This window comes from Pavona decussata, unplaced genomic scaffold, assembly GCF_977016875.1.
Source record: "Pavona decussata unplaced genomic scaffold, jaPavDecu1.1 SCAFFOLD_366, whole genome shotgun sequence".
NCBI lineage: Eukaryota > Metazoa > Cnidaria > Anthozoa > Scleractinia > Agariciidae > Pavona > Pavona decussata.
Window position 1 is genome coordinate 174545 of NW_028145742.1, and position 27152 is coordinate 201696.

General features: G+C 39.4%; 1 protein-coding gene across 1 annotated transcript; it reads left to right on the plus strand.

Annotated features, from left to right (window-relative positions):
• The first annotated feature begins 8822 nt into the window (after window positions 1-8822).
• LOC146452528 (NEDD8-activating enzyme E1 regulatory subunit-like) lies at window positions 8823-25927 on the plus strand. Its single transcript, XM_085097535.1, has 22 exons — window positions 8823-8959; window positions 10785-10888; window positions 11262-11322; window positions 12350-12380; window positions 13038-13109; window positions 13222-13301; window positions 14464-14573; window positions 15295-15404; window positions 16110-16172; window positions 16615-16678; window positions 17145-17236; window positions 17394-17453; window positions 18069-18129; window positions 18648-18720; window positions 19636-19711; window positions 21391-21430; window positions 22283-22369; window positions 22486-22578; window positions 23098-23141; window positions 23484-23554; window positions 24761-24810; window positions 25332-25927. The coding sequence occupies exons 1-22, from the start codon at window positions 8862-8864 to the stop codon at window positions 25439-25441; spliced, it is 1650 nt and encodes a 549-aa protein (XP_084953661.1). The 5' UTR covers window positions 8823-8861; the 3' UTR covers window positions 25442-25927.
• Window positions 25928-27152: the final 1225 nt, after the last annotated feature.

The following is a 27152-nucleotide window of genomic DNA, read 5'->3' on the forward strand; positions in this document are numbered from 1 at the left end:
ACACATAAGTGTGGACGGAGTCGGCTATGGCTGGCCACACAAATTCTTGCACAATCGCAAAAGATGTGGGTGGAATACCGAAAGGAAGTATACGGAAGTAGAACTTGTTTCAGTTGACTGAGTAACAGCTGAGATTTTAAAGAAAAAACTGCGGCAAAGGACCTCAAACAAAAATCCTGCAAGTATACGCAGGATCTCTAAAGGATCTAATCAGCCAAAAATAAACATAAGTAGCTCAAATAACTGCAAGGCTGATCTGACTGCATCAGTGACGTGATAGAGACCGAACCGAAAATCAATGCAAACGTGGACAGCTGTTTCGAGCTGGTTGGCCCTCGTCAACCAGCGTTTAAAACGCGTTTGAATCGCCTTTATAACGCGTTTCAAACGCGACCAAGACGTGTTCAAAACGCGCTTAAAACGTGTAAAAAACCGCCTTCAAAACGCGTTTTAAACGAGGATAGAGAGGATAGTAGCTAAGTTAAAATAACGAGATAAAAAAGACAGGTCACCATGCTCGTTTATGAGGAAATAGCAATTTGGTTATTGACTACACTCAGCATATAGGAAAACAGACTACCGTATGTTTTCAACACGCGTGCCCGCGCTAATGACACAAGAAATTATGCGCAGTAAGAATGCGCAATGAAATGCAATGGAATCACCACCGGCTTTAATGAACACCACCGCATCATAGACAACCCTAACGCTACATCTAAACCCACCACAGCCACAGAACACTTTCTCACCAGGGCCGTACCTAGGATTTTTTGTCTGGGTGGGGGGGGGGGGGGGGGGGGGGGAGGGGGCAAACTCCACACGCCCCTCACAGGGTCTCCCGTATACAGACAGGGTTTCTAATTGGACGTTTTGTTTTCACCCCTACCCGCGGAAAGCTGCCTTTAAGATCTTTTAAGAAAAAAAAAACACTGATGCTTTTTGTCTTAAATGTCATGACTTTTTATGGCATAAACACCTTGTTTAGCTTAAACCAAACATTGTCTCTAATCTAATGGTAAATTTAAAACACAGTCACTCGGATGCACTGCTGTAAACAAAGGGAGAAAATAACTGAGTTCCCACAATTCAAACGCACTATAACAGTGGAGCGAAGCATTTGCAATTAACGTACAATTCAAGCCTTTCGTTACTGTGACACGTTGCATAGCAACGGATTCAAAGGAGGAAAATCAAAACTCATTAGGCACAAATGCCCTGTGATATTGAACATACGATGGTTAAATCCAAGGCCCTATCAAATCCTCCAAACGCGCTACAAATACTTGGGATTAGCGCAGGCTTTAAAAACCAATATGAAAAAACATACTCGTTGTTACTCTTAATTTACATACCAAATTCTAAGCCACAGGCAGCCCAAATTACAAAATCATTATTTTCATAAGAAAAGTCGTACTGGTTTCTGCCTCGAAAGAGTTTTCAAAACAGTTATTTGGAATTCACATTGAGTGAAATTTTTTTTTTCAGTCAATTAGTCGATTTTCTTGTAATATAGCTACAAGAAATAGCTAGGCAAACTCAAACACTATGTTAGAAAAAGAAAGAGTCTTCCCGGCAGGGGCAGCTGCCAACTCCGCCCCCTCCCCTTCCCCCTCCCTCTCTCTTATTATGTACGGCCCTAGAAAAGAGGTATTTATTTTCTTATGACCAGTTTCACTTACCATAGTTTGTGTTAATGATACCACATATCATACGCTATTTTACGAGTCTCTAAAATTAATGTTCCCGAAACATCGACCAGGAAAAGCCTGATACTGAGGATATCAACCAGTTGAATATTTTTGTTCAATTTAAACTTAAAACACCATTGTGACCGTTCCAATAAAAGGAGAAGTTAGCATGACGTGTAGGAATTAAAATGTAAGAAAAGTGAAGTTTCTACTGACACATTCAAATCAAGCAGTATTCGCTCTTCACAAGTAATTCGTTCCTCCCAGTTGTAATTAACGCTTTCGTTCAGGTGTTGTTGTAAACGAAAGTGAATGTTGTACGATTCGCAAATTAAAGTGCCTGTAAAAAACCTTGTAACATGGAATCTCGTCACGCAAAATCAGCCCCAAGACAGAGTCAGGAAAGAGCTCTGGGGACGAGTATCCATTGAGCGCCACTTTAAAAACCGGTGACGGGAAAATTCCCGCATTATAATAGCACATTCGTATTACACCATCCTTTTCGATATCAATGGAGTCGTTTCTTTTGTGTTCACTTGTCGCCTTTTGTTTCTATTCGTATCTTTCAATCAACCCTAATCATACATATCATTCCATAAGTTTCCTTTGTAAAGGTTACCGAATTATTACTAATCATTTGACAAACTTTGTTCGCACTAATTGTTCGACGTAACAGTATCAATAAAAAGGCAAATTAGCCTGCATGGCGAGTCGGAATGCACGAAACATGAAAGTTTTTAGCATATTACAAGTTCAAATTTAGCAGTATTCGAGTTTGAAAAGTTATTCATTCAGATTGACGGTTAACTCAGATCTTGGTTTATGAACGAAAGTGAGTGCTGTTCGATTCGCAATGTCGAAAGTCACCAGTGACCAGTGAATCCATCGCGTTCACCGGCCTTCCGTGATTCAATATATCAAAGAAAGATAAGTATTTGTTGATGTTGTTCATGTTGTTGTTGTTATCCAGCTTTATAAGTTTAATCTTGAGTATGTTACATTGCAGCCGGGCTAACGGTCTTGGTTTTCTTGGATCGATTTCGCTTGGCATCACTTGAAAGTCGTCCTTATTCTTGACCAGGCAGGCACACCGGTAGACGTAAATGACATTCTGCATCAAAAGCCGATTTAAACCGCGGAATCTTCGGTGGAATTACATGATTCGCGTCCTACGTTAACAGCCAACTCCGCAGGAGCAGTTGTGATGTTTGCTGCGGACTCGATTAACGCAGCACATGACGTGGTTTTCGGCTGGATCCTCAGTTCCGAAGAGAAGGACGGTTGTCTAAATAATAAAACGTACTTGAAACGTGCAGCCCGTGGGCTGCCTCAGGTCTCTTCGTTTGTCTACAGGAATCGCCAGCACATCTTCTGTGACAGCCTCGAGCCGTGATGCACAACAGCAGGTTTTCCTTTAAAAGTTTCTATAAAATAAAAAAGTGTGTTTTCGTTCGATCTTGTGCTGATTCAGGTGCATGGCCAAATTCTTGTTGATAGTTTTAATTGGACGTTCTTTGCTCGTGTGAACAGTGACTACGTTTTCCTTGTGGCATGCAAAAACGACAACAAAACAGACAGAACAATAAAACAGAGCTAAAACATGCTGTTGTGCATCACGTTGAAAAGAACGAATATACTATGGAGTACGTACAGGAAAGAATGGGAAACTAGCGTGTGCTTTCCATTTGTCCGAAATGGCTGATCAAAGACTGGTTATTCCGCCGAATAAAGGCACAATTTTCAAGAACTGGCACCGGTGCTAGACCTTCAAGCTCCTTTAAAATGGGACAAACCATTTCCAAATTCTGCATCATGAAAATCTTTAGAGCTAACTCTTCAAAATTTGTCGTTCTATTTTCAAACTAATCGGCCAAGCTGGTCAGTTCTAGCAAATGGAAAGCACTCTAGTACAAAAGGAAAAATCAGCGCTTTAATAACAATAAAAAAAGAGTTGGGAAGAAAGAGTACTCGGAGATATTAGTGACGGGGAGCCGCGAAGACCTTCATGGGAGTTTGAAATTGGCGATAATGAACTATTTTGGTGCATGTTAGAAATTGTTTTTGCGAACTATTTTTTGGACAAAGCATTTTGGTAGTGATCTCTATCTAGGGCTTTATGCAGAAAATTATGAACCCTTTTCCGTTAAGTACTGGGAAGTTGGACGTTTTGGGGATTCACTATTAGTACGTTTACAACAAGCCACCCGTCACTAATATACCTGAGTACCCACTCAAGAGCAGCCAACATTGCCCAATCGTGACCAATACTTGTAATTGTCGACCCTACAATATGGGTACGAATGGACCAATATTGGCCAACATAGGCACACATGAACCGATGTTGGCATATATGATGTGCATGGACCAATATTGGCCAATATGGGTACACATGAACTAATATTGGTCAATATAGGCACCCATGGAAAAGTTCTGGGCAATATGGGTACCCAGACACCAATATTGGCCAATATAGGTACCCAGACAAAAATATTGGCCAACATGGGTAGCCATACACCAATATTGGCCAATATAGGTACCCAAAGACCCATATTGGCCAATATGGGTACCCAAAGACCAATATTGGTCAATTTAGGTACTCATGGCCCAATATTGGCCAATATGGAAACCCATGGACCAATATTGGTCCCTGGGTACTTATATTGGCCAATATGGGTACCCAGGGACCCATATTGGCCAACGTGGGTACCCATTGGCCAATATGGGTAGCCATACGCCAATATTGGCCAATATAGGTACCCAAAGATCCATATTGGCCAATATGGGTACCCAAGGACCAATATTGGCCAATATGGAAACCCATGAACCAATATTGGCCAATATTGGTCCCTGGGTACTTATATTGGCCATTGTGGGTACCCAGGGAACAATATTCGCCAATATGGGTACCCATGAAGTCATATTGGCCAATATTGGTCCCTGGGTACTTACATTGGCCATTGTGGGTACCCAGGGAAATATATTGGCCAATATGGGTAGCCATACACCAATATTGGCCAATATAGGTACATAAAGACCCATATTAGCCAATATGGGTACCCAGGGACAACTATTGGCCAATATAGGTACCCAGGGACCCATATTGACCAATATTGGCCAACATTGGTCCCTGACGACCCACATTGGCTGATATGGGTACCCAGGGACTCATATTGGCCAATATTGCTCCATGGGTTTCCACATTGGCCAATATTGGGCCATGGGCACCTATATTGGCCAATATGGCTCCCTGGGTACCCATATTAGCCAATATAGCTCCTGGGTACCTATATTGACCAATATGGGTACCTGGGTACCTATATTGGCCAATATGGGTCCCTGGGTACCCATATTGGCCAATATGGGTACCTAGGGACCACTATTGGCCAATATTGGTACCCAGGGACCCATATTGGCCAATATTGGTCCCTGGGTACCTATATTGGCCAATATGGGTCCCTGGGTACCCATATTGGCCAATATGGGTCTTTGGATACCTATATTTGCCGATATTGGTTTATGGCCTACCCATATTGGCCAATATTTGTCTTTGCGTACCCACATTGGCCAATATGGGCCCCTGGGTACCCATATTGGCCAATATGGGTCCCTGGGTACCCATATTGGCCAATATGGGTACCCAGGGACCACTATTGGCCAATATTGGTACCCAGGGACCGATATTGGCCAATATTGGTCCCTGGGTACCTATATTGGCCAATATGGTTCCCTGGGTACCCATATTGGCCAATATGGGTCTTTGGGTACCTATATTTGCCGATATTGGTTTATGGCTACCCATATTGGCCAATATTTGTCTCTGGGTACCCACATTGGTCAATATGGGCCCCTGGGTACCCATATTGGCCAATATGGGTCCCTGGGTACCCATATTGGCCAATATGGGTACCCAGGGACCACTATTGGCCAATATTGGTACCCAGGGACCGATATTGGCCAATATTGGTCCCTGGGTACCTATATTGGCCAATATGGTTCCCTGGGTACCCATATTGGCCAATATGGGTCTTTGGGTACCTATATTGGCCGATATTGGTTTATGGCTACCCATATTGGCCAATATTTGTCTCTGGGTACCCACATTGGCCAATATGGGCCCCTGGGTACCCATATTGGCCAATATGGGTACCCAGGGACCAACATTGACCAATGTTGGTCCATGGGTTTCCATATTGGCCAATATTGGGCCATGGGTACCTATATTGGCTAATGTTGGACCTTGGGTACCCATATCGGCCAATATGGGTCTTTGGGTACCTATATTGGCCAATATTGGTTTATGGTACCCATATTGGCCAATATTTTTGTCTGGGTACCCATATTGGCCAATATTGGTGTCTGGGTACCCATATTGCCCAATACTTTTCCATGGGTGCCTATATTGACCAATATTAGTTCACGTGTACCCATATTGGCCAATATTGGTCCATGCATACCCATATATGCCAATATTGGTTCATGTGTGCCTATGTTGGCCAATATTGGTCCATTCGTACCCATATTGTAGGGTCGACAATTACCAGTATGGGTCACGATTGGGCAATTTTGGCTGCTCTTGAGTGTGTAGTCAGGTATATTAGTGACGGGTGGCTTGTTGTAAACGTACTAATAGTGAATCCCCAAAACGTCCAACTTCCCAGTACTTAACGGAAAAGGGTTCATAATTTTCTGCATAAAGCCCTAGATAGAGATCCCTACGAAAATGCTTTTTCTAAAAAATAGTTCGCCAGAAAATTTCTAACATGCACCAAAATAGTTCATTATCGCCAATTTCAAACTCCCATGAAGGTCTTCGCGGCTCCCCGTCACTAATATCCCCGAGTACTCTTTCTCCCCAACTCTTTTTTATTCGGTTATTAAAGCGCTGATTTTTCCTTTTGTACTAGAGTGCTTTCCATTTGCTAGAACTGACCAGCTTGGCCGATCAATTTGAAAATAGAACGACAAATTTTGAAGAGTTAGCCTTAAAGATTCTTCATGATGCAGAATTTGGAAATGGTTTGCCCCAGTTTGAAGGAGCTTGAAGGTCTAGCACCGGAGCCAGTTCTTGAAAATTGTACTCTTATTCGGTGGAACAACCAGTCTTTAGCCAGCCATTTCGGACAAATGGAAAGCGCCTCTAGTTTGCCATTCTTCCCTGTACGTACTCCATAGTATATTCGTTCTTTTCAACGTGATGCACAACAGCATGTTTTAGCTCTGTTTTGTTGTTCTGTCCGTTTTGTTGTCGTTTTTGTATGCCACAAGGAAAACTTAGTCACCGTTCACACGAGCAAAGAATATCCAATCAGTAAAACTATCAACAAGAATTTGGCCATGCACCTGAATCAGCACAAGATCGAAAAAAAAACACCTTTTTATTTTATAGAAACTCTTAAAGGAAAACCTGCTGTTGTGCATCACGCGGGAGCTGAGGCTTTCACATAAGATGTGCTGACGATTGCTGTAGACAAACGAAGAGACCTGAGGCAGCCCAAGGGCTGCACGTTTCAAGTACGTTTTATTATTTAGAGAACCGTCCTTCTCTTTGGAACTGACTAGATCCAGCCGGAAACCACGTCATGTGCTGCGTTAATCGAGTCCGCAGCAAACATCACAACTGCTCCTGCGGAGTTGGCTGTTAACATAGGACGCGAACCATGTAATTCCACCAAAGATTCCGCGGTTTAAATCTTTTGATGCAGAATGTCGTTTACGTCTACCGGTGTACCTGCCTGGTCAAGAATAAGGACGGCTTTCAAGTGATGCCAAGCGAAATCCAAGAAAACCAAGACCGTTAGCCTGCAATGTAACATACTCAAGATTAAACCTATAAAGCTGGATAACAACAACAACATGAACAACATCAACAAATACTTATCTTTCTTTGATATATTGAACCACGGAAGGCCGGTGAACGCGATGGATTCACTGGTCACTGGTGACTTTCAACTTTGCGAATCGAACAGCACTCACTTTCGTTCACAAACCAAGATCTGAGTTAACCGTCAATCTGAATGAATAACTTTTCAAACTCGAATACCGCTAAATTTGAATTTGTAACATGCTAAAAACTTCAGTGTTTTGTGCATTCCGACACGCCATGCAGGCTAATTTGTCTTTTTATTGATACTGTTACGTCGAACAATTAGTGTGAACAAAGTTTGTCAAATGACTAGTAAGTAATTCGGTAACCTTTACAAAGGAAACTTATGGAATGACATGTATGATTAGGATTGATTGAAAGAAACGAATAAAAACAAAAGGCGACAAGTGAACACAAAAGAAACGACTCCATTGATAACGAAAAGGATGGTGTAATACGAATGTGCTATTATAATGCGGGAATTTTCCCGCCATCCGTTTTTAAAGTGGCGCTCAATGGATACTCGTCCCCAGAGCTCTTTCCTGACTCTGTCTTGGGGGCGATTTTGTGTCATGACATTCCATGAGACAAGATTTTTCACTGGCGCTTTAAGTTGCGATCCGTACAGCATTCACTCAGGAACGTTAAATAGTGACCAAGATTGACGTAGGGACACCCAACTAGTATATCGTGCAGCATACGATTAATTTTCTCTAAAAGGGTCGTTGGGTAACTAGTTCTGGAGGTGTCACTCAGACTTCTAAGTGCATTCTAACAAAAAAACGTGTGAAATAAAAAAAAAATGTTGCTAAAAAAACGTGTGAAATTAAAAAAAAATGTTGCTAACGGTAAATTTACGAAGTGCTCGCTGCTTACAAGTTGTTTTTTTCTAAAATTCTCGCTGCTTGCAAGACAAATCTCATCACTGCTTGTGCTCGCAATAAAAAACCGGAGTGCTCGCATGCTCACGAATGCTCGCAAAGACCATTCAATACCCCTAAATTTACAAGCATTTTTTTTTGTTTTTGTTTTCTTGTATTTCATTTGCTTTATCTTTTATACTTTCAATCAATTTAGTTTTACGTAGTTCCGTTATTGCAGAAATACTTGTAACTATAAGCACATGCCCTAATTAACAATTGATCAAACATATACCAGCAGAATTATCTTCCAAGGTTGTTTACTTAGGTATTACCCCTCGCTTTTGCCGAAATGACCCGATTGTAGTCGAAGACGGAACGAGGGTTTCCGAAGATTGTGTGATTCCGCTGCACTGTAACCGCGGACATCAGTCACATTAGCCATGCGCAATGAAAAGGAAGGCTGCAGGTTCACCGGGATCTTCAAGAAAAGCGAAAATGTCAAAGGTATCTTTGGATAAAAACAAAAAGTATGATCGCCAGCTAAGGTAAGGGACACAGATGTGCAATATTTCCAAAAAGAAAAGAGAGGATATTTGTCGAAACGCACGTTTATGGGCGACAAAGCCGGGGTTCTCATGGTATGGGGTCGTTGAAATCCGAAGCAAGGAGGTCGGGCGGTTAATGACAGAAAGGAAAAGGACTAGCTTATCTAATACGGTAGCCTTGTTAACTCCAAGTTTACAGTATGAAGGTGAAGATGCAAATGAAAATTTTATAAGTCTGCTTACGTATATGCCACAGTGATATCGATCGTCTTTGCCGATCGATGTCACTTTGACAACATCTGTCAGATGTTGTTTTCTGTCACCACTTGAACCTCAGCCAGAAATTAAGTACAGTCGACTCCCGATAACTCGAACCTTCAAGGGAAATTGAAAAAGGTTCGAGTTATTGGGAGTTCGAGTTATCGAGGGTAAAATTATATAGAAAATGATCTGAGAGGAAAGGAAAATTGGTTCGAGTTAGCAGGAGGTTCTAGTTAGCGAGGGTTCGAGTTATCAGGAGTCGACTGTACTACAACAAGACTCCTATGGGCGTTTACGTGGGATGAGTTAGTGCATCTTTAGCACTTAGTGCAGGTGGAAACATATCCTCCCGTTGCAGATGAGCTTATTGAATAGTTTGGGTCACAAAGATACCGTGTGATGTTGTTTTGCTAACCTTTCGTTACACTGCTGGACGTCATACCAACAACAGCAAGAAATTGCATTATGATAACTTGATGACTGAACCACACGCATACGTACCTGACTCACGTTTATGATTGAATCTTTCCTTGATAGCGTCAAGCCATCCAGGACCCATGGCGCAATGATATTTATGGCCAAATAACTTAGCACGGTCAAAAACAACATGCAGACATGCTTTATACACCCTCAGATGTTTCTCCATTATATCTTCTCCTTTCATTTAGCCCACAATCTCTGCTTACTTGAACCATAATCTCACTGTATTCAAGCCTTTCAACAGGGCTCTTTTCTCACCAAAATAAAAACGTACGAGGTCTATACGTGATCATCGATTTCATGTTGTGTTATTGGATAGTGAGCTTGAACTGCTAGTGTGTTGTCAAGTACCCTATTTATTTGAATAACCACCCGCCTTTGAATAAGTGCCCACCTCAAATAACCACCCACCCTATCGGCTAAAAGCTGAAAAAGTTAATAAGCGCCCACTCCATCCCAAAAAAAAAAAAACATTTCTGTTCTAGCCTATTGTGAAGTATGAGGAGCATTAGGTTGTGTTCCAAATTTGGCTTGAGATACGGTAGTGAATGAACTTTTACATTGTTTGGTCTTGTTGAAACAAAATAAACATACATGTTATACCTTGTTTTGTTATTCCATCAAAATGTCCTCACTTGCTGAAAATGTTGCAAAAAGCAAACAAGGGCCCACCTTGTGTGTCCATCCTCATAGGCCCAAAATGAAAGAAGGGCCCAGTGCAGTTTATCCATACTCACAGATTTGAGCTTGCAAAATCCCCGGCACAGCATAAATGAAGCTTTAAGCAAAATGAAAAAGATGTTGAGGCCCTCTATGGGAAAGGACATGCAAGCTTGCAAGAAAGTACAGGAAGAATGTCAACTGCAAATTCCTGGCAAATTATAGACCACATTTCTTATCCACTGAGCTTTTAATATATGAGCTAAACAGGGTCTATGTAACCATAATTATTAATGACAGGTAATTGGGTCATACAGTTCTGCCCTCTGTAAGCATGTCCACTCCCTAATGAAATCTTGATGAAATCTGCAACCACCAGGGCAAGCCATGCGTATTACTTGACATTATTTTTTTTCTCTTCCAGGTTATGGGGCGATCATGGGCAAGAGGCTCTGGAAGGAGCAAAGATTTGCTTGATTAATGCTTCTGCTACTGGAACAGAAATTTTGAAGAACCTCATTCTTCCAGGTATTTTGGTATTTTCTGCTGGCAATAGCGTATCTAATGTCAAACTTCAGCCAAGCTAAATCTTGTTGCAATTTGGTTGAATGTTTTGACTGTTGAGTGAAATGTCAAATGTATTCTAAGCTGCCCTCCAGTGTCTATTGGACCAACTATTCCAATGTACATTACTCAGTTTTCCAACTTTCATCAGCTTGAAAATGGTACGGCAATCTACGATCGTGCCCTTGAGCTGGTTTTGTTTCTCAACACTTTGCCTAAAATCTTTACTTCATCTTTGGCTTGAAGCAAGGTTCATAATGGCCCACGTATCTGATCTGCCTTCTTACTTGTGGCCCTGAGTTCCTTTTTCAGTTCTGAATAATTTATTGTTTTCCAGGAATAGGATCTTTCACTATTGTGGATGGACAGAAAGTCACTGGTGAAGATGTTGGGAATAAGTAAGTCAAAATGTATGCTAGGATGACGTTATGCAGTGGACCAGAAGGGCTAGAGAACTCCCCCTCTCCCAAGAGAATGCAGACAGGGAGTGTCAGCTTTTTTTGGGGAGAGAGAGAATAGGGGTATCAACTTTCTCCAAGAGAGAGGGACAGGAGGTTGTGAACTTTCCCTTAGAGAAGAGGCATAGAGAGGTGTCAGCTTCCCCCTTGAGGAGAGAGACAGGGTATGTTAATTGCCACCGAGAGAGGGAGGGAACAGGGTGATGCTGAGAAGAGGCAAGGGTGTGTAAGGAGTCAACTCCCCCTGCCCTCCCAGAGAGAGAGGATTGTATAGTATCAACTTCCCTTTAAAGTGTAGGGACAGGAGGGGTTTTGACTTCCCTGGTTCTCATCCCTTTGTAGGTGGCTTGTGTTCTCTGTTTCAAAATTGCAATGATTCAACATTATTACTTTCGTCATTCTCACAGATACAATCTTTTCTCCTGATGTGCATTTCCCAAAACTCCCAAAGAGTTTCCAGGCCCGAATAACTATTTTATGTGCACAAAGTTTATTATGAAAACTTCAGTTTTAAATGTGTTGAAAGCCAAAAAAATTATTAAAATAATTTATTGAACACATTGGGTAAGACCAGCAATAGAAGAGGGATATTGTTCAGGAGTTTGACAAACGTATGCCAGGCCCCCTTTTCCCTCCTTTTGTTACCCTCCCCCCCCCCCCCTTACCCCTTTGATGCCAAAAGTCTTCTACTCAGGTTACAGTAGTTATAAGGCAACTTGAAATTGCCTTGGAGTAAAGTTGACCCAAGGCTTTTAACATAATTTGCTTGCTTTAGAGCAGTGCTTGTCACAAGGTAATGAAAAGGGGCTACAAGTGCCTTTCTTCTGGAGTGCAGAACTGCTGAAGATTCTTTATTTTCTCTATAAGATGTATTGTATTTAATGTAATGACTTGTCTTACAAAGTTAACCAACTGAAGATAGTATTTTTTGATGCTTTACTAAATTTGTAATAATTCCATGTCACAGCTTCTTTTTGACTAAAGACAGTATTGGAAAGGTATGAATTTTATTCTTGGAGAAATGTACCAAGTAACTTACAGCTCAAGACAATTTCTTACAGAAATTTAAAGGCAAGAAATTATGGGTCATTTTCAAGTTGCTTTAAGCCTCATATTCATGAAAAAAAGGCCTTGTGTGTGTAGCCTTTTATGGTGTTGTAGTATTTTCAGGTGATTGAAAATTTATTTGAAGAGGAGGCTACATTCATTCTATGCAATTTGGAAGTGGCGTTTTTTATAAGAGATACTTGGCTTTTGCTTGTATTTTATGGTCAGTTTGTGGTTGCTGTCTAACCAAACATCTGCGAAATAATTGATTGATTGACTGACTGACTGACTGACTGATTAACTGACTGGATATTGACTGATTGATTAGTTTCTTGGAAATTGATTGATTGATTGATTGACTGATTAACTGACTGGAGATTGAACGATTGATTATTTACTTGTTGATTGATTGATTGATTGATTGACTGAATGATTAACTGATTGATTGATTGATTGATTGTCTGGCTTTCTTGATTAATTGAATGAGTAGATGATTGGTTAATTGATTGATGATTGCTTTATCATTTGTTTGATTGATTGACAGATAACAGATTAGTCAATCAATCAACTGATAATAAATGTTAATGGTTAATTTTCTTCTTTGTTAGTCTCGTGCAGAGTGTACCACAGAGTTTCTTCTTGAACTCAATTCAGATGTTTCTGGAGATTTCATTGAAGAGGTAACATTAATTTTTAAACTATTCATAAAACTTTATCAATAATTTCAAAGTGTACACTATTTCAGTTTTGTAATTAATAATTCTCATTTTCTGTTGATTGTGTTTTTGTTAGACCACCGAGTGCCTGTTGCGAGAAAACAGTGATTTCTTCAAGTCTTATACAGTAGTCATAGCAACACAACTTCCTGAAGAGTAAGTTAAAGGACAGAATTTTTTGTTCAGCATCCTAAGTTCATTGTAACATAAATTTCAAGAAATCTACTATATAGTCTACCAACTATCATCAAGACATGTATCGTAGTGTTGATCATTGCACTCTCAGTGGGCACACAAGTTTGAAACCGCATAAATTCTAAACTTTTCACTCAGAGAATGCTGTAATACAGGTAGCAATTTTAAAAAATACTGAACATTGAAGAGCTTTTGTATGAATGGTCACCCTAATGTGTACATGTCTATACATGACAAATGTTTACTGGGAACATTTGAAGCCCCTTTTATATGTTTTTTTTTTCTTTTATATTATCCTTTGTGCAGTATTCATTACCATATTCTGAGACAAAAGGAAATTCTTAAACCAAAAAAAAAATGTTTTGAGCCACAACATAATTATACTACAATAAACTGCAGTACAGGGAAGTACTGCTCAGTAGCTTTCATTTGAATGGTGATGCTTTAGGATTTTATCCACAAACTCAAAAGTTGGAATCACCTTGTGCAGCATAATAAACAGCACCACAGGAAAGCACTGCTCAATAGCTTTCATTTGAATGGTGATGCTTTAGGATTTTATCCACAAACTCAAAAGTTGGAATCACCTTGTGCAGCATAATAAACAGCACCACAGGAAAGCACTGCTCAGTAGCTTTCATTTGAATGGTGACACTTTAGGATTTCATCCACAGATTCATATGTTAGAACCACCTTGTACAGCATGATAAACAGCACCACAGGAAAGTACTGCTCAATAGCTTTCATTTGAATGGTGACACTTTAGTATTTCATCCACAGATTCATATGTTAGAACCACCTTGTACAGCATAATAAACAGCACCATGGGAAAGTACTAGGATTTCATCCACAGATTTGAGGCATTCACTTTTAGATCAATCCACAAACTCACAAGTTGAAACCACATTCTCCATAATGATGACTATGTAAAAACTTGTCTTTGGGGATCACAGGATGAAACAAATAAAAACAGGGAAAGTGTGTCTTTAATATTTTATGGGCACTCCAATATTAAATAGCTACAGTACTTTTAATTTTCGGGCCAAAGCTAAAGTAATTCATGTATTATTTTTCATCTTAAGCATTTTCAAAGTTTTTTACTTTTGTTTTTGTTTTGTTTCAGAACTCTACTTAGCCTTGGCTCCTCGTTGTGGTCAAGCAACATCCCGTTGTTAGTTTGTCGTTCTTATGGTTTCATTGGATGCATGAGAATTGTGCTAAAAGAACATTGTGGTAAGTTTAACTGTCTTGACCTTCTTCGTTTCTGCTGATTTTCATTTTCATTGGAAGTTAACAATGACAGTTCCAAATGGAAATAAACAAATAAACAAAAAAAAAAAAACATCAAGAGATAACAATTTTTTATATTTGTATATTTATTTAATTACTAGTTCTTCTTCTTCTTCTTCCAGTTGTATATGATGATGTTTTTGTGAAAATACAGTATATTTATTAGGCAATTTTTTATATACTAACATGGTTGTATTCTACTGTAGAAACAAATGTAGCTAGTTGCTATAATTATGGCATTGAGTCCAAACCTTGTAACATTATTTTTTAAAGTTTTGGCAGAGAGAGAACAAATGTGAATGAGAAGTTTTTACATTGCTGTTTTCTTCTTCACGATTAATACAACATGGTGCTGGGCCCAATCTTTGTAGGATTTAAAAAGTTTGAGCATCAAGAGACAAAAAAATTATGTTGATATTAACATTTTAAGCCCAAGTAGTGACCAACATCTAATTTCTCCTTACAATGTCACTGTTTGATGAAACATTTAAGTCATGAGAATAAAGGAAATAATCACCAAAGATGAAATGCCTTGACTTTTAGACAAAATCCCCCAACTAGTAGCATAAGAAATATATGGAGGACAGTGAGAAGAATATTCATGCTGACATTGGGGCTGAAATGGTTAAAAAGTGAATTTTTGTCACTCATTTTATTCTTCCAGTTGTTGAATCCCATCCTGATAACACACATCCTGATCTGCGATTGGACAGACCGTTTGCTGGTCTTGTACAATATGTTGATGCGTTAGATCTTAATGCTATGACAAAACAGGTAAACACACTGTAGAAGCTGTGATTTTGTTAGTAAAAGAAATGAGTGAAAGTGGTGTCACCTGTCAAGAGCATGACACAAGGGGAGGGGGTGGTACTAGAATTTCACTCCCCCAGCCCCTCCAATCAATCAATCTTTATTTGTACTCACTGTTGCTAAAAAATAAAATTACAACAAAGAAAATATTAAAAGTAATAATAAATTATTGGAGTACTGGCTGCCTGGAATAACCATAGGGGCAAGCGGAGCCAGGCAGCCAGTTGACGTCAGTATTAAATAGAAATAAAATACAGGTCAGTAAGAAAGCTGAAGCACAAGTGAACACATAAAAAGAAAAAGAGGAGAGGAGAACGCTAATTCTATGCTACAAGGGAAGTCTAGAATAGTAAGTTGAATTCTTGACAATGTCGTGTCATAATACCATTTTTGTCAGATGCCTCATCCCCAATGAGGAAGGAGGGAATGGAAAAGAAACATTGGTTTCAATTATTGGTATTCACTTCAACTTTATATTGACAACTGGAATGTTATCCCTTTTTTGACCAATAAAGACCCAAAAAATGTTATTTTTAAATCTTTATTTATTTATTTTTTTTGCTGTGATGGTAGTTATCTAAAAGCCACTGAAATTAATATGTATTATTGGTAGGTTACAATTCATTGTAAGATCAACAAAATAAAACTGTATGTTTGCTTTTGTCCTAGGAGCATGGCCACACACCTTATGTTGTATTGTTATTGAAATATTTAAACAAATGGAAAGCGGAGGTGAGTTTTTTTTGTAAAGTTTAATGATTTCTACTTCCATCTGTAATAAAAAAATGTAAATTTTTCTTAGACAACACACGCTCACATTAATTTTTCTTAGTTGGTTTTTTATTTCAGGTCAGCTTACACAATAATTATTGTGAAATTCAAACTGTTGGGCAAAATCATATGGTAAACAGACTCTATAATTATGTATTAATTATTAATGCATATAGAGTCTGTTTACTATCTGATTTTGCTACTGTTTACCACTGTTTTGCCACTGATTTTGCCACTTTAGCCACTGTTTTGGAAATGAGCCCGTGCTCACTGGACCCGAGTGACAAGTGGAAATGGAGCCTACATAATAAGCAATCTCTTATAAATTATTTCATAATTTTTTCAAACAAAATCTGCCTCTAACAGATAAGGCACACAGCTAACTGTTGTTTATTGTCTTCAGCATGATGGGAAACCACCACAAAATTACAAGGAAAAAGACATGTTCAAAGAAACATTGAGGGGAGGTTGGTATTTTCCTGTTGTTGTTTGTCTACATTTCTAACTTAGCGTTGCTATGGTCGGGGAAAAGTCAGGGGAAAATATAATTTTTTCAAGGTCAGGAAATAGTCAGGGAATTCTGTATCAAGTCAGGGAAATAGTAAATTCTACCTTCAAGTCAGTGAAGAGGCAGGGAATTTTATTTTTAGCTTAAGCCACCAGGTTTGGGAAAGGTTTTCCTCATTGGCAAGGGTGATGTTGTTTCAAAAGGCATCTATGAAGAAACTGATTACTGTTGCTACATTGCTGGTTTTATTGGCGGAGTATTTGTCTTCTATGGACTTTGAAAACTGTTTTATGGTCAGTGAATCATCAGGGAGTGGCAACCCTGTAACTGGTTGACCCCCCCCCCCCCCCCCCCATGACATCTATGTCTTCCCGCCTGGATGTCACTAAGTATCAGCTGAGGGTTTTTGTTGGTCTGTCTTGCAGGGATTCTAGTAAACAAAGATGGTGTGCCAGAAGAAGAGGAGAATTTTGATGAAGCCATAAAAGCAGTGAATATGTCACTTGTTCCTACCAGGGTAACGTATCCACACTGTCTTATATTGATGATGTCAGAAAAAAATTGTTTGAACATTTGTACACCTGTAACTTTATATTATAACGATGCCTCTGCTAAACCATTTGGCTGTGTAAACTAATGGTTTTCTATGTTTAATTGTTTGCTGTGTTTTTCAGATACCTAGTGAAGTTTCTAAAATTTTTTCTGATGATGCTTGTACTAATATTAATGAATCTGTAAGTATGACATTGTTTAAAACTATTTTCATTGGGGACATATTTTATAATAGCCGGTCAATGGTCCATTGTCCTAACTATGATGTTGCCATGGATCAACTACACGTATTTTAATGTCCTGACTGCTTGCAGTTGATAATTTGCCAATGCTGATTACTTTGGTGCTCATGCACTTCTGCCTTGGACTGGCTATCGCTGACATTGGACCTGGATTATAAAATACTAACCTACACGAAGACATCCAATGAAAGTAATTTTAGCCTTCAGTGTGGCGTTTTTTTTTTGGGAAGGGACTAACACTGTGATTGGTCATCTTTATTCAAAGGGATAAGGGGGTTAGTTTATAAAGAAACTATGGGGCTGCATCGGTGGGGAGTAGAAACGAATGTTTGGTTTACCAACAGAGTTGATAACTAAAGGTAAATTTGCCACCATAAAGAGATTCAAATGATGACGTTTTGAGCATTAGCCCTTTGGTAGATTGAATCCTTGGTTTATCAACAGAGTTAAAAAGTAAAGGTAAATTGGCCACCACATGCAAAGAGATTCAAGGGTAGACGTCTCGAGTGTTAGCGTATGTAAGATTTTGACTGAATGTTTACATTTTTCCTTTAGAGTAGTTCTTTTTGGATCTTGGCAAAAGCAACAAAGGAATTTGTTGAGAATGAAGGGGAAGGTTGGTGTGGCCATTTGCGTGATCTGTTTGTATGTTTGTTTCTCTCTTCAGTCATTGTTGTTTTTCTGAACCAGCTTACCTGTTTAGTTTTCTCTTGCTTAATCTGTTGTTCAGTAATGGTTTGCTTCATTTTTATTAATCTGTTGTCCAGTAATGGTTTGCTTTGTTTTTATTATTTTGATTCATTCATTATTGTTTTAATAGAATTTTTTGTAGAAGCAAACCTCCTTAAATATAGTGGGTGCCAATATTTTGTTTGTATTGTGCAATTCCAGAAAAAAATCCATACCCACTCCATGGAAGGTTATGAGAAATTCCTAGGCGGGGATGACAGGACTCTTAAAAGTCAAAAGCTTAGGAGCAAAGTATGAAGCTAAACTGGAATTTCATGGGAGGAGAGGGAGTGCAAAACAAAGAACTTTCTGTGGGGGGAGTATGGGTACTTTGTGGAACTGCACATTGTAATTGCTCACTAATTCTATTGCCTCTTTTTGCATGAATATTGTTGTTCCCTACAGGAGCTCTTCCATTAAGAGGAGCAATACCAGACATGACAGCTGACTCAAAAAGATACATAGAGCTTCAAAATATGTAAGTTTTGTGCATTGTGTTTGAGGGAATGTCTTGACACTGGATCATTTGCTTTTCAGCAGTGTGGATTACAAGGGAATTTAGTGCTTTGTTATTTAATATTTTTAATGCTGCCTACTTCTTGTCATCATCATTATCATTATCATATAATCTGCATAAGGCCATCATGCTGTCTTTCCAACCTACCCTGTATTGGACAGCCGCTTGGCCATATTCCAACTTGTCCATTGTGCCTTAAACCATTTCCAGCCGACAAATGCAAGTAACAAAGTACGAAAGTAACTCCGAAGAACATCCATCGTTTGATGATGGTTTTGAATTAAACAGAAATAATATGTTTCTATAAATTTATCCCCTGTTTGTTGACTCAAATATTGAGCACTGCAGGGTGTTCTTTGGAGTTACTGTCATACTTTATTACTTCCATTGTGCCTTGTCCTGTTCTTTTGCAACAGTCCTTCTCCAAGTTATCTTTGGCCTCCTGCTCGCCTTTAACCCTCCAACCTAGTGTTGTCATTCAGTTGTTCTCAACCTCTCTCCTGACTACAGGACCTAACCAATTCCACCTGCCTACTTCTTGTACACAACGATTTTTAAATCGTCTTTGACAATGAAATGGCTTTCAACAAATTAGCAAAGGAGACCTTTAAATTTTTCTTCTTTTGATTGCTTTTATTGTGTTGAGGATTATTCAGTATCACTTCTTTACACTTTGTAAGGCTCAATTTTATTGCTCTAACTTGACTTTTTTTTATAAAAATTACATTTTTTCAACGGGTTTTTTTGGACCAGGGGAGAATTCAGAGAAAGTGTCATAATATTTAGTTTTAAGTGGCTATTTTAACAGCAAATAATCTTCACATAACAGTGCAAATTTACATCTTTACTGTAAATTCTGCTTGTCATCATTTTCAGATACCAAGAACAAGCAAGAAAAGACATTTCTCTAATCACTCAAAGAGTGCACAGTACATTGCTTGATTTAGGAAAGGTAAGAAATTTTTTAGGCTTGATTACCAGCTGCCCAGACCCAAGGGAGCAGCGTAAATTGAGTTTATGGATTTTTGTGACCAGACATGATGATGAAGATACCATAACAATTTGATTTAGCACCTCCTGTTCAAATAAGTAGCTGGCTTGGATTGAGCATTTCTTAATTTAAGCGTTCTGCTATCTATAAGTGCCCTTAAATTCAATAACTCCAAAAGCTTTATTGAAATGTGCGTCAACTACTAACCCCCCTCCCCACCCTTAAACAAAAGGTGACCCCATTAGACAGTGACATTGAAGCCGTGGATGACAACGTCTTCTATGAAATCGCATTTTTGCTGTTTTAGTTCCCAGGCCGGGCTCAAAGTTAGCGACCAGCTGGTCGCATATGCGACTAGATTTTTTATTTTGCGCCTAAAAAATTATACGTGGTCACACTCATGCGCCTTAAAACGCCCAAGTTCAGTGCACCTGAATCGGGGCCACTTTGATTCCATACCTGACAATTCTTGTGTACTCTGCCTGATTAACATGAAACGGAAGCTTGAAATAATAAATTCAAATGTGGATGTAACACAATTAGGTTCCACATAAGAAAGTTACACCGTTTTTCTTACATCGATATGTGTTTTATTTGCTGTTTCCCCAAGTTAATTTCTTGTCCGTGTTTCATCCCACCCCAGACTTTACCCCAGACTCTTCTACGTTATGTTACCGCACCGCTGGCAAGTACGTACGATTGAAGGCAACCTTCTGAAACATGTGCTTCTCGCGCAATTTAGTTCGCTTTGTCGATAATGTTTAAACAATCTGGTTTAAGAGACTTTTTTTCTTCAATGTAAGAACAAGTGTTACATATTTCCTGTGAAACAATGAATTTTAACTCAGTTAAGTCAACGCGCTGTCAACAATGTAATTTATTCTCTTTTTCAAAATGCTCATTTACAAAAAGAAAATTTGTTCTCAAACAGCCGGCCGCTGCCTTCCAACACATTTGACCCAACTCCAGCAGTTGTGAAGTGGTTAAACAGTGGACAGAAATCAAGGCGACCTAACCTTGACTACAGAAATTAGCCAAATGAATCAATTTCAGTCGGGTGATCCGTGTAATATCTCAAACGTACAGTAAGAGACTGAAAGAAACAAACAGACGATTGAAATAAAAGATTACCGTGAAATAAGAAAAAGAAATTAACAAGGTGTTGGTGTCGTCATGACACCATTATCAACGATCACTAATAAAATGTCTGAAACTTCTGATTTTTTCTTTTTGGTGCTACCAGTATTTTAAGTTGTGCTCTTTAAAGTTTTAGCTGTGCGCCTAAAATTTCGTCAGTGCGCCTAGAAATTTATATCTGGTAGCACAGGTGCTCCCAAAGCCAAAAATAAACTTTGAGCCCTGGTTCCTGTTGTTGTTTAAATGTGCATTGTACTCCCAGGTATTAACAAACATATAAAAGGAATACACTATGGATGCTCAGACACTCTGTTACTTATTACTACTCTGCCTCCAATATAATAAGCTCTTTTGCTTCCCAAACTTTACAGTACAGCATCAGCAGTTGTTTGTTAAATGCCACCCAAATACTTTATTTCCCTTGAATTGCACTAGAAACTCACTGACAGTATTCTCTTTCTGTTCTCAGTGTTTTGCTTGCTAATGTATTGATTGTTTCGCAGTCCACAGATACGATTCCAGAGTCAGAAATTAGGCTTTTCTGTAAGTTTTTGCATCATCCCAATTTCATACGACAGCTCCTTAATTTGTGCATAAATTTTTATCTGATCTATAGCCATTTATTTAGTAGAGCAAAAATATAAAAAGGTGACAACTCAGTCACTTTCTAGTCTTCTATGCAGTCGTTATTTGGGTCGTCACGCAATGCTCTTTCGGATAGAAGCGTTGCATGACTAGTCCCTTTAACTCCTTATATTGTTCATGAATTAATTAATTAATCAATTTTTCTTTTTGTGCCTGTCATGGGGTTGGGGGGGGGGGGGGAGGGATTTTAATCTTAAAGGACCCTAGTCAGCCTCCGCCATTTTCGATGCCATCGAAATTATTGATATTGCATGGTGAAGCGAAATCTTATTGCTTTACTGTAAGTTGTGTTCCTGAAAATATGTTTCATTATCTTTAGTAGTTTCACAGTGATTTCGTTCATTTCGACATGCTCCGAATAAAATATAATAGCCAAACTCTCGCATATAAACAAAAACAAAGGTGTGGCTGACTAGGGCCCTTTAAAAATTGATAGTTTCTATAGAAACTGTGGTGCTGCGTCGGTGAGGAGTAGAAACGAATGTTTGGTTTATCAACAGAGTTGATAACTAAAGGTAACTTGGCCACGGTAAAGAGATTCGCTCGTACGAAGGGCCAACGCTTGAAACGTCAGCACTCGAATCTCCTTACAGTGGCCAATTTATCTTAATTTATCAACTCTGTAGCCTCTCTCATAAACGCTCTTTTGCTCGTCACGCAATCTTTCCTCCCCAAAAAAGGTTGTACTAGTTGAAACTGAAGGGATGTATTAACATTTGCACTCGGCATGTATTTGTTTTCCATTTGCAGGTAAAAATGCGGCATTTTTGAGATTAATTCGAGGTCGCTCGTTAGCTGAGGAAAACAGGCCATCACCAGCCAAATCAAATGAATTAGGTTTGTGGTTTTTGTTACTTTCCCTCTTAGGAATCACTGGTTCTTGTTGATGTGTGACTAAAAATAACTGACCGGTATTCGTTTGATGTCTAAGTTGAAGTTGTTTTGTTTGTTAGGTAGTTACCTTGATGATCCAGACAGTGACGTGGTGTTCTACCTCTTGTTAAAAGCGGTGGATAGGTTTTATACGCAATATCACAGATATCCAGGTAAATTCCGAAAATATTAGTCCTCTTGGTTGCGTTTTAAGCAACAGTAAGGTGCATTTTGCCAAAGAGAAAAAAAAGGTAAAGTCGCACTGCAAGCTTAAGTGTCCTATACAGCCATAGCTTGACCCGATCTCTGTGGTTTGTGTGGCTGTGACTGATTTTAATCCCTCTTAACACAAACCAAGTGGTCTTCTTACATTCTTACATACCACCATAATAGGAGATAAATGGCCTTTTGCAGCTAAAGGTCACATGGTACAAAACTTGATCCGCCATGCTGGAGAGCAGCGTACACACTGGGACATCCAAAACAACGAATATCCAAGTTTGACTGGATGAAGTCGCTTTGTTTTAGATGTCCCAATGTGCAACTTGCTCTTTAGCATAGCAGATTCTGTACCACGTGACCGTTGGCTGCAAAGGGCCCATTCGTGACGTACCGTAATGATACTAGGTGAGTGAGTGACTTTTCTTTTTGTTTTAAAATAGGCTAAAATTATTGTGACATATTTACTTCAGGTAATTTTGATGACCAGGTTGAGGTGGATGTTGTCAAGTTAAAGGTGCGTTGGCTTGGGACCGGTGTTACGTTAGACAGCTGGCCTCCCTCGCAGACGCTCTTTTGGTTCGTCACGCAATCTTTCCTCCCCAACGAGGCAGAAAATTTGTGTAACGAGCCAAAAGAGCGTCTCCAAGAGAGGCTATTGTCGACCAAAGCTCAATAGATATATTTTTACTTTGATGTTGATGCAGAGCTCCACCCCGCTGAGGCCCCGCCAACACGTAACAATTGACTGCATCGGAAACATTTGATGTTCGTGTTACTTGTCGCAATCTAAAAAGCTTGTGAAGATTTACTGCACATAATCCTTTATCAACATGACGTGTTTTATTTTAATTTTCAGAGTTGTCTCAGCTCGTTGCTTCAGGAATGGTCCATAAACGTGAATGTAAAAGAGGAGTATGTCCATGAAATGTGAGTATCTTTCTTACTCCTCACCTCACCGTCCTCAGTAGTTTCCTTCGCAGACAACTGTGAAGGCCACTAGAACTGAAAGAAAAAAAAACAATGGTTAGTGGCCTGGGGAGAGAGTGAACGTAATTCCTCCCACCCTCCTCCCCCCCCCCCCCCCCCAGGACTCCTCTTCCTCCCCATGCCCTTTCCAACATCGGCTGTTCTCTCAAAGTCCCTTTAGCACTTAGATCGGCAGAGTCTTCACGGCAGTTAGATTGATCCAACTTTTTCCCGTCGGTGTAATCCGCCTGCACACCAACATCTGTTTCTTTTTTGGCTAAGTTTAATTGACTTTTGAAAGAAATTACCTTTTTGCTTTGGTTTCATTTGTGCAAGAGGGGTGTGAAAGTAATTTCGCTATAGTTTTGCTTTACTACCCTGTGTGAAAGGTGAAAACTTGTGACCAATTAGAAGTACAGTCGACTCCCGATAACTCGAACCTCGCGCTAACTCGAACCAATTTTCCTTTCCTTTCAGGTCATTTTCTATATAATTTTATCCTCGATAACTCGAAGTCCCGATGACTCGAACCTTTTTCAATTTCCCTTGAAGGTTCGAGTTATCGGGAGTCGACTGTATAGTAAAACCAAACCCAAGCGTGACTTGTTTCCACTTATTTTCTCGCACCGGACACCATTTACGTGTATTTGCCTCGAGGTCTGCTTGGCTCATTAGTGAATACTTTGGTTTTGCTTTTGGCTTTACTGCACTCATTTGAATTTTGAGAACAACTCTTAAGTTGCATGATTTGCAACCTCCTTCCCAGGGAGGAAGAGAGAGGACCCCGGGAATAAGGTTGTATGATTTGCTTAACTCGCATTTTCCCGCGCTTTTTTCCAGTTGCGTCATCGCCCAGAATGCGGCGACACACCCGGGAACTTGTTATGTACGCCGGCGGTAAATTTGAAAGCTCGTCAGAGAAAAGTGCGGTGTGGTTGTGGTTTACAGATCAGTTGTCATTAAATTTCCTGTTAGCTTTCTCCCAGCCAATTCGAATCCACTCTAAAGTGAGCTAAAGTGGAAGATAAGAAGCACTGTGCTGAGTGAAATTTCATCGGTTTTTAGTACCAAATAAAGGCCTCCATGATGATAAATCATAACCGTATTCCAGTACTAGTTGTCAAGATTTTTAAGGTTAATTTCTGTGACTTGATCACTTTGTTTCAGGTGCCGTTACGGAGCCAGCGAATTGCACTCCGTTGCCGGTTTTATTGGAGGTAATAAACAGTACACATGATGCAAGAATAATGACCTTTGCACTAAGAAATTCCTCTATATAGCTGCCATTCGCTGAGACAGAAATTTAAAGGGGAAGTATCACGCTAATTTGATGTCATTTCAAAACCCAAAAATATTTGTTTGTCAACAGAAACAACAACAACAACGACAACAACAACAAATAAGTGTAAAGTTTTGTAAAAAAAATTATCACCCAAGTGCAATAAAACTGTCAATTTGTACCTCTGGCGGTGACAGAGTAAGTTGGAATGGTTTGCCAGAACTTGAAAAATGCTAGGCTAACGTTTTTCCAGTTCTCGCGTTTTTGTTTCCAAAATGCGCTAGAACAGATCACGAGTTGTTCCTTTTAAGAATTGAGTTGATTTATTTCCTCTCGTTGTTCTAGAATTATTTTGTCGCTGAGGGAAGGTCTTATTTCACTATTTTTTGACAAAAGAGGTCAAAAGCCCCTTGGCAATTCTCCTTAATAAGTTAATATTATGTAATTTTGTTTTTTCAGGCGCAGCAGCCCAAGAAATAGTCAAGCTTATAACGCACCAGTTTGTGCCATTTAACAATACGTACATTTACAACGGAATCACTGGATCGTCAATGACTCTACAGCTCTAAACACATTGCTCCACGATGCGTACTTCGGTGTCTTACTACTGATATCTCAAAACTGTCGAACTTAACTCTTTCTAGTTTTAATCATGGACTGCAAGCAAATTCGAATATAAAATACTCCAAACAGTATAAGATTTCGTCCTGCTCTCCTGAGTGATGCGCTAAGAGCCATCCCAATCCTTATAAGATAATGGATAAGGGGGTTAGTTTCTATAGAAACTGTGGTGCTGCATCGGTGGGGAGTAGAAACGAATGTTTGGTTTATCAACAGAGATAATAACTAAAGGTAAATTGACCACCGTAAAGAGATTCGCCCTGACGAAGGGCTAACGCTCGAAACGTCAGCGCTTGAATATCTTTTCGGTTGCCAATTTACCTTTAGTTATCTACTCTGTTGATAAACCAAACATTCCCTTGTAAGATAATACTTGGCTCAAACTACTGTTTTTGTTGGTAGCTGAATAAATTTTTTAATTCTGTTAAAATAAAGCGTGTTCCAGGTGTCTTTGATTTTGGTGAATCAAGCGCAACATTCATAAAGAGCCTGAAAGTGAAAATTCGTTTCCTTTGTAGCGCTGTAATTAAAAATGGTTAAAAACTTTTGAAAGGTGATTTCCTTTCAAACCAACCTCGTTTCCTGGGTCGAAGAGGAGAGATCCTCGGAACGTGGTTGTTTTGCTGACTTGCATGTGTTCTTACCGAGCCTGGGGCCCATTTCTTGAAAGACCCGATAACTTACCGGGCCCGATAAGTGTCATTGGCGATAAATGTTTCTTAACATAAGTCAGTTTTTGTTAGCTTTGAATACTCAATTTTAAAATCTTATAATTCTATGAAAACATTGGCCAGGTACCATGTCTGTAATCACTGTGTAATCGGCGAAAAAACATTTAAAAATATACTTATCGGGCCCGTCAACTTACCAATACCGGGTCTTTCGAGAAACGGGCCCCTGGCAACGGTGTTAGCTTTAAGAAAGTGCTTTATGATTCCGATGGTTCGTAGCCCGCATTGGAAAAGAGTGGCTTGCTACCGTTCGACTATGGTAAGTTGAAAACATTAGAGTAAGTATTCAGTTTGCCGTGTAATTTGTAAAACCCCTGTAAATGAGTTTGGATACAGTGGGAGCCATGCGAGGCATGCGGGCCATGGCTGCGAGCCATGCGAGCCATGTGAAAAAAAAACACGTAAAAATCGAAAACTATCTACACGCAAAGCGTTTCTACGGCGTTTGGACAGCACTGCTTATGGCAAACAGCCATAAGCCAAGGTGAAAAGACAATTAATGTTTGAACACCAGCATTTAAAGCGTTAAATATATTTTCGTACAGAAAAATGACAACAAGAACATATTATATTTCTACTTGCTTAAGACACACTTTTCAAGAAATCTAAGACGCAACCGACTTGCAAGCTCATTGACGTCAAGAAATGCATGATTTCAATTTCGCTCTCCCTCGACCCAGACTGTTCGCGTCCAAAATAACATGGCCGCCGCGTGAGCGGGTTAACATATTCGCGATTGAAAGCACGTTTCCAATAACAAAACAAACTATTTTCAATTAAAATATTTTTAAAAATTTATATTTTCCGATGGCTCGCATGCGCGCAGATTATTCGGACCCCCTGTAAATTTAGTACAGGAAAGTATTTGTTTTTCTTCATAGAACCGTCAGGATCTTGGGGATTTCGCTTTGCTAGAACACCTAGAAAA

Coding starts and splice junctions, on each gene's coding strand:
- LOC146452528 (XM_085097535.1), top strand. CDS start 8,862: ATGAAAAGGAAGGCTGCAGGTTCACCGGGATCTTCAAGAAAAGCGAAA. Junction 16,679..17,144: donor CAAAGAAACATTGAGGGGAG/GTTGGTATTTTC, acceptor TCTGTCTTGCAG/GGATTCTAGTAAACAAAGAT. Junction 17,454..18,068: donor GTACTAATATTAATGAATCT/GTAAGTATGACA, acceptor TTTTTCCTTTAG/AGTAGTTCTTTTTGGATCTT.